This window comes from Pezoporus wallicus, unplaced genomic scaffold, assembly GCF_028554395.1.
Source record: "Pezoporus wallicus isolate ANWC-B61680 ecotype Strahan unplaced genomic scaffold, APGP_CSIRO_Pwel_v1 contig_13368, whole genome shotgun sequence".
Taxonomy (NCBI): Eukaryota; Metazoa; Chordata; class Aves; order Psittaciformes; family Psittacidae; genus Pezoporus; species Pezoporus wallicus.
This window is the reverse complement of record NW_026641141.1, coordinates 235972-249786: the sequence shown is the minus strand read 5'-3', so window position 1 is coordinate 249786 and position 13815 is coordinate 235972. Positions and strand designations below refer to the sequence as shown.

At 46.8% G+C, this 13815-nt stretch overlaps 1 protein-coding gene across 6 annotated transcripts in view; it reads right to left on the bottom strand.

Moving 5' to 3' along the window:
• The window catches only part of GRHL2 (grainyhead like transcription factor 2), a 69775-nt gene extending 57100 nt beyond the window's left edge, over positions 1-12675 (bottom strand). For 3 of the 6 annotated variants that reach the window (XM_057422145.1, XM_057422146.1, XM_057422150.1), the window contains exon 1: positions 12375-12674. In XM_057422145.1, coding sequence (XP_057278128.1) covers positions 12375-12394 — 20 coding nt within the window. In that variant the 5' untranslated portion in view covers positions 12395-12674. Of the gene's footprint in view, positions 1-11337; positions 11468-12374 lie in introns of those variants that run through there. The other 3 variants (XM_057422147.1, XM_057422148.1, XM_057422149.1) reach the window with 3 other exon arrangements.
• Between the last annotated feature and the right edge of the window lie 1140 nt (positions 12676-13815).

Below are 13815 nucleotides of genomic sequence, written 5' to 3'. Positions count from 1 at the left end.
AGTATAATTCAGTATTTAACAACTGGTACACCCTGTAATTGAGCTATTCTCTGCTTTTGTCCCTAATTTCAGAGAGGTTTTCTGTAATGAGACATGAGTAATGGGTCCAGTGGATGGAGCAGAAGTTACCATATTTCATATCAGTTCACACTTTATCACTCACCACATCTAGCTAAAGACCCATAGCAATACAAGACCATTAGTAAGTGGGATTTGCAGCAGAGCAGTATCCTTCAGCCTGAATGTGGTACAAACTGACCAGTGCCTGAGTACATCACAAGCAAAGCTGCTGCACCACAGCTATGGCTGAAATCTACAGTATAATGGAAGCATAAATAAAGACAATAGTACCTGCTTTTGTAAAATGTTCAGTAAAATTATGGATAAAAGAGTTATAAAAAAAAAATAATTGCATTCCTATTACACAAGACAGTAGGCAAACAGATTAGGCAGGGTAACAAGGGGAGCAAGGGGTGTATGTTGCAACAGTCAAGAATTGTGGCTCAAGTTACAAGGATCAATTTTTAACAGATTGCATTTGAAAGCTGCAAAGATGGCAGAATACCTGAACATATCGCTTTAACTGGCAAAACTAGGAGCTATTCCTGGTGACCTTCATAAACATTTCTTGCCATCTTCCGTATAAAACCTATTATTCAGTCTCCTCTTTTTGCTCTCCCCTACCTGCAGCAGTGCCAGCTCCCCAGACATAATCCAGCAAATGGCTGCTGTAGCTCAGAGAGTGGCATTCAAACACTGTCCAACCGAGCACTTTATTTGATTTCAGAAACAGAATTTGATAAAAGCACAACTGAACACACACAGTAAATGCTCTTGGATGCAGGGAGCATGTCTTGCCTGGCCCCCAAGCTGCAGTGACCACCAGGCTGGGACTTCACTCCAGGGCTCTGCTGCTGCCTGAGCCCAACCTGCAAAGTGCGTGCTGCTGTGTTTAAGGAAGAGAAGGGGGACACTGGAGATTATCATCTCTATGGTACAGAGCGCTGTTTACAAGTTTCTTTATTTAACGAAAAACAAAATAATCCTTCTGGCACACAGAGCACAGTTTTATGAGCTCTGTGGGGGGGAAAGAGCATTTTGTAGCTTTGTATCACAAAAGACAGCCAATAATCTCAGCTCAGATTATATTTTCCTTTCATCTAAAATATCTGGATTTTTAGAAGTGTCCTTTCTTTTCCAAGGGCCTTTCTGCTTGACCTTCTGCCATCTCTTCTACAGATTTTTATGCTTTTTGTTTTCACATATACATTTGTGCTGTCCCAGGTTTGCTTCAGCAGGTGAAGCTGAAGCATAAATTGGAAGCTCAAGGGAAGACAGAGAATGCTAGGTCTGCTTGCCTTTTCAATCCCTTATTGTTAGCGACTCAAATCAGATTTGCAACAGCCCCACTGTTTGTGCCAGAGGTAGCTGAGGGCCTGTCCCCACTCTGGAGTAGCCAGTTCTCCCTGGCTCGGAGGCAATTATTCCAGGAAAGGATTCTCCTTTCCTCAACAAAGCTCCCCTTCAGTTAAACCCGAGCTGCTTCACTACATAGGTATCTACCCATTGCAAGGCACAAAATATCACTCATTCTCCTTCCTGCAGCAATATTCCCTTACAATCAATAACTGCCTTTTGTTACTCAGAGCACCCATAGCCACACAATAGTCATAACTGAGTCATGAGCACTACAGACGGACTGTGATATGCCCTTTAAAAACACATTTTAAGACCTGGGCTGTGCTTGTCTGCAGAAGTGCTGGAGGGAAGGAGTCAATCTCTGCTGCTCTAACTTACTCAAGACAATCTTAAATCAATGAAGAGAGTGTTGTCCCTCAGAGGTGTTGTATATGATTGTGTTGAAGAAAACCTAAACTAGAGGAGATAAATACTCTAGGAACAGCCACTCACTAAATAAACAGTTGGGATGGCTGGAAAGGCCACAGGTACATAGACACAGAGCCTCCCCAACACCTCCCCAGAGCACATTTTCTGTAAAACCCAGGTTTTCACGTTTAAAAACTAAATACTTGTCTCCTCTGTCTTGAGAGATGGTCTGCAGCATAATCAACCGACACACTCATTATGTTTACCCTGCAAACAGACTCAAACAATAGCACTAAGAAAAATAAAAAACTTCCTCATCACCCCCATGCCCATAATCAGCTCTGTGGGAGGTTAATGGTCAGATCTAATTATCGTGATTCCCAAGATTATACTCAAAGCACTCAGCCAAAACAACTGCCATAGCTTCAAGAAAACTACTCTATTAATTAAGGTCATTTGGATGGGAAGGAGGGTTTCTCCTGAGAAATGAGACGTGTGCACCCAAATTCCCTTTCCTTTTCCACAGCTGGTAAATCTCCTGGACAATTTTAGCCAAACGTGACAGAAGGGTAGCAAAGCCCCCCCATAACCAAAGGAGATAAATATTTTCTATTTTTATATATGCCAAGAAAACAAAGCCTCCTGAGTGAGGCTCTGCACAGGTAAGCTCCCCTGGTCCCATCAGGCACTCTTCCATGATGGGGCACCCCTAGCTATTCCAGCTGTGTAACTGATTACATCAGGCAGCTGCTTCGAGGAGGGTAACTCTGGTGGCACCTGAACCAGGGAGAAGATTAAAGGGTGACACACTACAAGAAACACAAGAGAAACCACCAGAGAGAGATGCTCTGAACACCCCACCTATGAGAAATGCCTCAGTTGGAACCTGCAATTAGCAACACATCTATAAATCTTATCACAAGCTGCAAACCCATCAGTGACCATATCCATGGAGAACCACCCACTTAAGAAAGGAAGATAAGACAAGATTGCCAGTGGAAGACCTCATCTAGCCTGGCCAGCAGTATCAGCAAATATCTACTGTAGCCCCAGGAACGTCTAAACCAGCCTGCAAAGGCTGCTGCACAGACCAGACCAGCCCTGACCACCATGCCCATTCTCCACCGACCCCTCTCTCTGGCAGTCAGAATACGTGCTAACCGGAGCACAGCTAGGAAGGATGTGCCTGCACAGCTGAAATCATACCATTATTTTACCATGGAGATACAGCTTACCAATTGTGCCTATAAAGTATGTTTCCCTTCAAACTATCAGTTTTGCTCCTAATAAATGCAAAATTGTTTCTGTTGGTTTAAGCTAAAGAGTAGTAGCAGTTAGGTATCTTAACTTACAGGTATGTGAGGATGAAAGGTGTTTTCTGGGGAATGATCTAGCTTAGCTCAATTACTCTGACACTTCAGTGTTTATGTAAAGACTGAACTTCAGATGTCCTTTATTTTGCAAAATCTCTCCCGCCCTGTCTCCCCGTCCTCCCCAGCTGTTTAGTAGAGATCTTGTTTGTACCATCTTACATGATTTGTGTGCTTTCCTCATAAGAAAAGTTATACAAAAGTTTTCCAGACTTATACCGGTTATGGTGATTTCTGCATCTGGTAAACTGATTTTTTTTTATTTACTTAAAATAATGATAATGCAATTTTATAAAACCTATACAAGTGTAGTGTATAAACAGAGATGTCCAAAACTGTGCTCACTTAGTTTCATCTCAGTTGCTGCAGTAAACACAGATTGGAGAGGTACATTGTACTTAAAGAAACGGGTTGGCTTTTCAAGCTCTTCTTCAGACTAGAGATAATGAACTTTCAACAGCCAGCACTTGGGGCTGTAAAATCCTACCAGGCAAATTCTCACCCAACTTGATGCAATTTGTGAATTAGCTTACACAGCATCAGCAAGGTCCATTAACACATTCATAAACAATGGCAAAAAAACAGTTCCTTGAAGAAAGCTTTCTTTTTACTCAGAAACAAGATGTCCTGCCTGCCAGTCTGTCAGCCAGTTGTGATGCTCAAAAGCTTCCTGCTGAATTTGCAGTTTGTGCAGCTTTCAACCTCTTTGCTAAATCTGCCACTGAACATAAAGCAGACTGATGCAGCGAGGCTGCATCAAGTACAGCTGCATTCTCCTCTTCTCCCAATCACATGCTCAGCTTTACAACCTGATCCAGTTGGTGCTTCCAGTAAGGAAGAAAGCCTCATCCTGCCTGCCCCCCAGCTTTTGCTCTGACCAGGAAAATTCATCCCCTGAAATCCAAAGCAGACTGTTAAAAAGTGACTTGGGAAGCAACCAGCCCCAGCATTTCCTGGGGGATGAGGGATTTTGCTTTTTTGGATATTGCATTTGTTCCTTCAATAACCTTATAAAAAAAAGTAAGAATAAAGCTGCTCCATACATACCCTTGTGGACTTCTTTGTCCCCTGATTATGCATTAGGGCTTTGCCCTCCCTGCAAAGGTTAGGTGTCAGAGGGGAACAAGCAGTGTAAGGCAGCAGAATAGGAGGAATACCTGTTCCCAGGTTTCAGCCCAAGCCTGAGCCTGCCTATTCTTTGTGAGACAAAAGCACCAAGCACATCTTCACATATCCGCTGCAAACTGTCCCTTAGGGAGAAGAGATAGGAGGCTGTGGTCCATACAGCTGTTAGAAATTGCATAGAAATTCTAGCACCTGTCAAATAACTGGAAAAGGCAAGAGAGACTCATGTCATCCTGGCTCACAGCCCAGCACGTCAAGGCCATAGGATATTTTTCACAAGCTCTTTTTTCAATTGGATGATAAATAAGAAGGTGCACAGGGCAACTGCTCCCAATCCAGAAACCCTGGAAAAAAACACAAGTTTTCTAAACTGAGATGCTAGTCAAAGGGACACTTCTATATTGCATGCAGACATGTACCACACACCATGTCACATCCTGGGTTCCTGATCCCTTAACTGTTCAGATCAGAGACATGGCTGAACTATGCTGTAACTCGGTGTCCTATGAGTTACAGAAAGAACACCTGCCTGCTTAGTTTCTCCTCCAACGCAAAATAAGAAATGGGGATCTTCAAGAACATGTGTTTCACTTGGTACTATAAAAGGTAAATGATCACACTCCAGCCACATCTAAGAGCTGCAAAAAGAGCTAAAAGCTTCTACTTCAGTTTTGACATAGCCAAAGAGGGCAGAGTGTGGCCATTTACAAGCATTTCAGTAGCTCTAAAGACCTTCAGTTAAAGTTACTTTACACTTATACAAATCTCAATTCAGCTGTCAGAATGCTATAAAACAGATTTAGAACAGATGGTCATCTAATTTGACTTACAACTAATGTACATACATATGAATTCATAGGCACAAATTGAACTACTATGACCATTTAAAAAGCAGCTAAGGACAGATCCTACAGAAGCTGGGATCTGTTAACTTAATCTAAAGTTAACAGACATTAGATTCCAGATGACAAATTTCTGTCTATTCTCATTTATACAAAGATGTATAAATCAAAGCTAGCCCTAGTGCTTGAAACAATTGATTTTAAAGATTCTAATGTTACTCCAAATTCACTACCTTCAGCATACCACTTTGCCTAGACATCAAATGAAAAACAGAGTAAAAAACAACACGCCACACCAACATGGGTGACTCACTGCAAGTTTTGATTTATTCAGCTAAAAAAAGGTTTAGACTCCTCAGGATTTATTGCTGAAAGTATAATTAAAAAGTCAGCAACACTGTTGTTTGAATTAAATAATAGTAGTCCATTGAAACTACAAAGGAGCACAAACGTTTAATGAACAGGAAAACTACAGCCCATGTGTCTTGATATTTTGTCTTTCACTATCTACAACCAAATCATTCCTAGAAGCAGTAACAGGTCTCCAGAATGCATTTAGCCCAATCCAAGCACATAAATATGCAAATGACTTGAGAATGAAGGAAAATCAAAGCACTTAGGCCACCAGGAAACGAGAAGATAAGATGCCCTCTGGGCCACCCAGCAGTCCATACCAAGGAAAAAACTCCCATTAAAGAGGCTAAGTAATTCTGCCTACTAATGAACACAGGTTTGGGACTCTGGCAATTTTGGGACAATTATTCCTTTTGAGCACAAGACAAATCTGAACAAGATTACACATGCTAAATGATTAACAGAAATTATTTTACCTTTACCAAACATTCTGAGAGGAAGTAAAATAATATACTGAGAGCAGAAACAGTGAATGGCAAAAAAGGCTAATTCAACAATTAGATGCTTACTAGAAATTTTGTTTTTACTCAGAAGCAACATAACTTGAGCATGTAACAGCGATTAAAAAGATTAAAACAAATAGGTGACTCATTGACAAAAATATTATTGACTGTGTCAAAGTGGAAGTACAAAAAAGAAATCTGACACAAGGATTAAATACACACAGTAAATGCCTACTGAAGACTAGTTCAAGTAGGCAATTACTCACCCTGAGACAAACTTTTTATACCTATGATTTCAGAGACTGGTTTCACTTTAATTAAATATTATTTCTACCAGACAATTTTTTGTTATTAGCACACTAAGCCTGTTGCCTTTTTTTTTTAACCAGAAAAACAGTCTCAAAAAGGCAAGTTTAAGCATATTTGTAGAACACGACTGACATCTCAAAAAAGAGGATATTCTGAAACTCGCATTACTGCAGTAGCCAAAGAGCTGATCAGACAACTAGCAATTACTTAGCAGCTTCACACCATGCCATGCTCTATTTTGCTAAGCATATTTCCAGCGTGCATAGCACTCAAGGTTGTTTTAGCAACCAGCAGTAGGCTTTAAAATTAAAAACAGGTCATGACAAGGCTTCTCAGACCTGCTGCAGTTTGACCTGACCCTTGGCCCTGTGGCCTTTATTCATTCATTGCTTCCACAGAGTTAATGGAAATGGAATAATTGCTGCACTGATAGCACTGATCGCTGCTTTTTCAGAATATGAAGTCTTCTGTACAGTCAGCAGGAAAACCCGCATTCAGCAACTGAGCAATCCTGGGAGTCAAGATTTCCCATGAATATTTCTTAAAAAAACACACACAAAAAATTACATATACTTTACAGGACAACTAAAATACAGAATTATGAAAGATGCCATTATGCCCCATTATTAAGAAAACTAATGGATCTACAGACACATGTAATCTTCAAGGTTGGAGACATATTCTTAAGCTACAGGTATGTTGCAATATTTGAATTCTCCACAGTTCACATGCACTTAATATGATTTCCTTGGTTAAATATTTCGTAAGCAACTGTTCTCTTCTTAATGAAGTTAGTTCAGGTATATTAGAATGGCTAAAATACTTATTCTTTCAATTAGCTACTACTGCCCCAATCACCGATTTAAATGCTAATTAAGTTTATCCCAGGATGAATTCCTACATAAGCATTTGAAAGAGCTTGTGCTGTGCGTGTATGTGCCTGCACATACAAAAAAGGGCAGCTTCACTGGCTGCTCCACAATCATGGAGAAACAAATATTTAGGGTAACCATCAGTGGTCTGGACTGGATTAATATTTGTGAAAATATTTGACAACAAATGTCAACTGGTGTAATATCATTTCCCCTTCAGATGTCCCTGCCAGACAAAAATGATGTCTCGGCTGACCATTCCAAGGGAAGAGGTTATGTGAGCATTACAATCAAGTTAAGTGACCTGGGAAAATCCCCTCCCATCTTCTCTGCTTTGATCTTCAGCCCAGCCTCAGACTTCAGCACCAGAGAGACAGCAGTGTTAGCAGCAAAACATAATCATTTGATACCCTGACTCCTCTCAGTCAAACTTATGGTTGCAGATTCTGTAAGGTTCTGCACACTTGATTTTCCACCTACTTTGCAGAGGATGGTTTTGCGGGGAACATCTGCGACAGCACGTCTGCCACCTGAAAAGCACAAGCACCAAAAACCTCCAATTCCTGATCTCCATTCGTCTACAGATGAGCAAGACGTTGGAAAATTCATCTTAGGGGACACACTGAGGAATGCAGCAGTCTGTGACCTAACTGCTACTCAAAATCTGCTGACTGGAAATGTGTTTGGCCCTCAATGAAAAAATTAAGAACAAGTCACAGAATCACCCAGCAAACCATAAGTTATAATTGTTATAGTACTAGATGCTTAAGCTAAATATTATGAAGGCAGCATCTTCATTTACATACTGAGGAAGAAAAAGGAAACCAGGGCAAAATTACTCTGTAACAAAGTCCAAGATCAAGTTCTTCCACAGACACTAAGTAGCAAGCTGATGTGAACATGCCCCCACTGACACATGGGAGCAGGTCTGAACCCATTCCCACCTCTGAGCTCACTCTCTTGGTTATTTACCCACAAGCACATGCTCAGCTGCAGACCCAGGCTGCCCCAAGTCCTCCTTAATGTGGTCAGTCTAAGCATGCCCCAGCCCCATCTACTTGGTGTCCTGAGTAGCTCTTGCATGTACTGGGGGTGTTGGGAGCCCGACTGACAGCACAGTCACGTGGCTGGCCAGCTAGCAAGAAGCACAGCAACCAGCATTCTCAGGCCTGCTACCAAGCCTGCTCTTCATACAACTGCAATCCCAGCCTACATGGAACTCTTGACTTTACACAACACCAGGAGCAGCAGAGGCACAGCTGTAGCACTTACCAGGCAGATCCCAAGTGGTTGTACAATTGCTGCTCCTCATTCACAGAAGTACTGACAATCTCTAAAACCCTGTTAAGCCTCACAAGTATTGAGGTCACTGATTAGCTTCACTAATGCACTAGAGCCATTACTCTGGAGTTCTGCAGTGATAATTTTTTCCTGCATACCACAGTGTGAAATGCTTTTCAGCCTGTAAATGCAGAAGTGAACCCTGGAATCATCTTTACATCCTGTAAAGGGGATGCTCCCTCTTCCCACCCTGTGCCCCCTTGTGATTGCCCTGAGAACTGAATAGTAACAGAAGCAGCTGCATGGACCTCCAAAATATTCACAGACAGGCAGGGACACACATTTCCTTCTTCAGAGGTTCTAGTTTGAGCAGTTCTGTCTTTAACACCTGTCATTTGCTTGTACCCTACCTGCATATGAAGCACCCAGACCGATGAAAAACAGATGTTAAAAATAACCTCTAAGAGGAGATCAGGCTACTCTCAACCCAACACGCCCCTGAGCCAGTTCTCTAGCTGCACAAACAGTTCTACTGACACAGCTAAGAGGCTGGAATGGAGGCAGGGACAAGTGGCCACAGCCTGCTTAAGTCGGTACGACCTCTGAAAAATGCATGTGAAATCATGCCTTATCTCTTCTGGCTGATAGCAGTTTGTGGAAGCAAGCAGGCAAGACTCAGCTAAGGCAGAAAGACTAAAGAGAAGGACAGGAAGATACGCACACTGTTCTTAAGGATAATCTCCTCTTCCAAGCTCCTCAGCATTAGAATCAAACGACTTTAGCATTTTCACCCAAGGTTCCATCTTCCTTTCTTAAAGCTGGCACAGGTGGTACTACAGCACCCTGTCCCTGCTCCTCCCTCCAAAGAGGGACCCTGCAGGCAGCCTGCGGAGCTGTTGTGCAATGAGATGTATCACCTCTCCAGAAAACCCAGCAAATCCCACTGAAGGATGAGACAGGAACATACTTTTCGTACTTTCTATATCCCCTCAGCTGCTTACTCCTCTACATCAACACTTTACTAGCACAAACCCTACAAAAACGTGTCCAATCACACTGATAAATTAACTGACCTCGAAATAATGAGCTTCCCTTTCCAGTCCTACCTGTAGGGAAGAGCTGTTTTTAAGTAAAAGAAAGGCCATGTGGAGGAAAAGAATGTTGTGCTCTCTGGACTAGGTTTTAACTGGATATAATTAAAGCAAAAAAAAAAAAAAAAACCGTAAAACAACAACAACAAAAAAAAACCCCACCCACCTTCCCATGAAAACTCCCTCCACCAGTCTAATATCTCATTCCACCTGGTCATCTTTTCTGAAAACAAATGTATTTGTCTTCTCATGTTACACTTGTGTACAGAGAGCCCAGAGGATTTCTTTACTTCTATTTCCTTTTCAAACTTTTACCTAGCACCTATGAATTTTCTAAACACCTTTCTAAACACCAGAAACAGATCACAGGCATACCTGCAACAGGGGAAGAGCTGTTACTTCAGGGTACATGCTCACAGTGGTAACTGCAGCAGCACTACACAGAGCAGGGGATGAAGGGCATTAATGCTTCAGTCTCAGTAGCTTACACCTATGCCATACTGCTCCTGTTGGGAAGGAAGCATAGTCCTGTAGCTTAGTAGTGTCCTAGACCCAGAAGGGAACCACTTTTGTCCTAGTTTTTTTGTATGAGTTGGGTTTCCACTGTGCTGTTGTTCTGTTTCACAGATGTGATACAAAATTGTTCTCCCCCATATTCCATGCCCATATTCCTCTCTGGCAGTGAGTGGAAAGGAAGTTTAAGCACTTGCATTTGACCTGTTGCAGCTTAGTTTCCATTTGCTGAAACTGACAACCAGGCTTGTCCAGGGAGTAACTTAATGGCCCCTTTCCACCTTTGTGCAGCTCTGAAATCGACAGTTGGTTTGGGGTGCCCTACATCACTGCTTCTTGTCAGTTCTCAGCTCTTTCGCAGTTCACCTGGTTCCCCTCCCTACTCAGTAACTGCTCCTTCAGCTCTTCCTCTCGGCCCCACCAGCATCCCTCGGGGCTCTGTCCTTATTCCCTGCCTTCTACTTAAATGATTTACCGGTTTTATCTGGCCACCGAAGGCCTAAGTTCCCAACCCAGCTCAGAGCAAACTGCCAAACTTCACTTTGTTCCCAACTCCTACCACAATTAATTTCATGCCATGACTACCTTTTTGCACTATCCCACTGTCAACTGTTGTTTGAAAAAGGACAGGAATACAATTATTTTTTTAATCTTTCTCATCTGAACCGTCCTGTCTCTTTCCTCTCCGGGCAGCCAACCCTGCTGTTTTCTTTTGTCGGATAATCTCTTTCTTTCATTCCTTGACAGGCAGGCTGTCACCAAGCCTCTCTCAGTCGACGTCTCCAGCATCAGGCTCCTCCTCTCTACCTCCTTTGCCAAAGGTTCCTGGGGAGCCCAACAAGAGCTTGTATCCGAGCACCACCAAGGGTAGCCGAGATTACATTCATGACCTGGGTTCCTACCTGCACCGTAGCAGCAGTAACACAAAACTGCCATTTCCTGCCCTCCATCTTCCTCGCCCCGTTACTCTCCCCACCCGCCTCCCGCGGAAGCACTAATAACCTAAGCAGGTAAAATGGCCTTCCCGCCTGGCTGCCTCACGGCGGCTCCCCAGCGCTACACAGCTCCAGCCGCCGCCACCGCGCTCCCAGCCAGGCCGCGGCCCTCACGCCCATCCGCCTCGCCGCCACCGCGGAACAGGCATCGCCTTTACCCCGCGGCGCATGGGGGCAGGCGGGGAAGAGGTAAATACAAACAGCCCCTGGTTCGTGCCCGACCGGCACGAAGCGTTGGTGGAACTGGACACCCACCCCGGACAGGCCCCGCTCCCGCCGAGCCCACCGCTGGCTCCGTCTCAGTCCCGCTGCGTGCCCCGGGGGAACCTGGCACCACAGCCCGTGTACCCCAGGAGGCACGGGGGCCTTCCCACGTCATCGCCGCTCTGCCCTTGGCCTCGCCGGCCTCGGGGCACGCAGCCCCGCACGCCTCGCTGCACCCGGGCCCGTCCGCCGCGGCCTGCGGCCCCCGCAGCCGTGCCCCGCCGGGGCGGGAGAAGGGCTGCGGCGGGCGCGGGCCCAGCAGCTTCCACCTCCTCTTCTTTCTCCTTCGGTGACGCTACTGCGAAAGTTACTTTTTAACCTCGGGCGGAGGCGCCGGTCTCCGGGCAGCCGCGGCCCCGCCGGGGCGGCCCGCCGGGAAAACAAGGTCAGGACGCTGAGGCTGAAGGCGCCGCATGCAGCGTCTGGGGCAGCCGAAGCCAGCGAGCGCACGGGCAGGGCCGGAGCACTTTGTGCCGCGGGTGACGGGAGAGACCCAGGCCTCCACAAGCCCACGGCTCTGCCTTGCCCGGCCGGTACTGGCCAAGGGGAGGAAGATGGCCGTACCCGGCCCGGGATAAAAGCCCTTTGTTGCGCTAACACAAAAGCCAAGAAGCAGTTTTAAGTCCACGGCCTTCGGCGGGCGGAGGCCGCTCCGCTCTTCTCGGGCGAGGAGAAGAGAGCTCCTTCCCGAAAAGTGACCCTCGAGGTGAGGGGAAGGAAAAAAAACACAACCCTAAAAAAACAAACAAAAAAAAAACCAAAAAACCCCAAACATATCAAAGGGGAGCTAAAAATAATAATATCGAGAAACCCCACAGCCAGATGGAAAGCGAGGTGGGCGGCGAGCCTCAGCGTGTCCTCGGGCGCTCTGAGAGTTGCTGTGCCGCCCGGTCCGGCTTCGCTTTCCGGAGGGAGAAGCGCAGTCCCGGCAGGTCCGCGTCCGCCACCGGCAAGAGGGAAACCCGACCAGCCCGACGGGCCGGCCAGCCCCGCGCAGCGGGAGCAGCGGCGTGCCTGCGATCACTTACTTGTCCGTCTCTTGTGACATGTTTGATCCAATGAACTCTCTCCCCTTTTCCCGGTGCCTCCGTCTCCCTGGCGGAACTGGACTTTCAGGTCTGTGCAGGTGAAGGTGTGTGTGTGAACGCCCGGGACGGCAGAACCAGAGCTACTGGTAATTCTGCTTTCCTTCCCCCCCTTCTCCCGGCTCCGCAGCCAGCCGCCGAGGTAGGACAGGTAGAGCCCGAGCCCCAGCCCCCTCCCCCTCGCATGTGGGGCTCGCCGGGCAGAGAGCGGCCGGGCCGGGCGCGCACAGGTAACTTTCCGAGCGGCGCTGGATTCTTTCACTAAAGGCGCGGGGCAGAGGGACGAGCCGCCAGCTGATTGGGCGGCGCGGGCCGGCAGGTGCGCTGCCATTGGAAGAGGCGCGCACAGGTAAGACTGCCACCGAGCTCCAGGTAACGCACCTCGCTCCCGCGCCGCTCCGCGCCGGGAGGCAGCCGCGGGGCCCGGCGCCGCCGAGGGGAAGGAAGGAAGGGAGGGAGGGAGGGCGGGCAGGCAGGCAGGCAGGCAGGCAGGCAGGCAGGCAGGCGGGTGAAAGGGGGAGCTGCGGCGGCGGGCAGTTCCACCGTCACAGAAATTCTTTCTCCTTTCCTCCCCGCTTTCCCCCGCCGCGAACGGAGCGGGCTGAGGCAGCGCAGCGCTGTGAGGCGCAGGGCCGTTGACGCCTCGCCCGGCGGCCGTTACCGCTGAGTCGAGGTTCCTGGAGCGTGGGGCAGGAAACGTGCCCTTCGGAACGCAGTAGCCGTGCCCGGAACCCACCGGCCGCCGCGGCTGGCCCTTGCCTGCCGTTGGGTGGTGCCCCGGGAGACATCGGCCTTTGAAGACAATTTCATAGGAGATTTTTTTATGGATTTCTGGCATATTTTTTTTCCTCTTTTACCACGGTTGGGACCTGCCAGGCTTGAAGTTGGTGAATGCCTCGGTGCCGAAGGCATCTCACGGCAGAAGGATGTAGTGGTGCCAGGAGCTGACACCCATTGCTTGATCTGAGAGCTAACAGTCGATCTGGGCAGGCTGAAGGGTCTATTATGTCAGCAGGGGAAATCTGCAGATAAAATCGGGAAGTGGGAGCAGGGTGTTTATTGAGTGGATAAGGATGTCTGCACCATCAGCCTGCCAGTCACCATCAGCTTTACTGGTACTTTGCTTGAAGACCCGAGTGTGGTTACACGGGACGGGATCGGGCTGTGTGGGCAGCAGCTTTGTCCGTGGTGGGGAAGGTGGGGGAGAGGACCTCTCCCCCGCTGAGTCAGTTTGTGAAGAGGGAGTGGAAGGGTAGCAGAGAGACTTCCATCTGGTCTCACCCATTCTCAGTCTCCGTTCCTCTACCTGAGACAGATCAGAACCCCACTAATTATTCCTGCTATGACCTGTCCTCTTGGAGACATCTCTCTTTATAGGCATCCA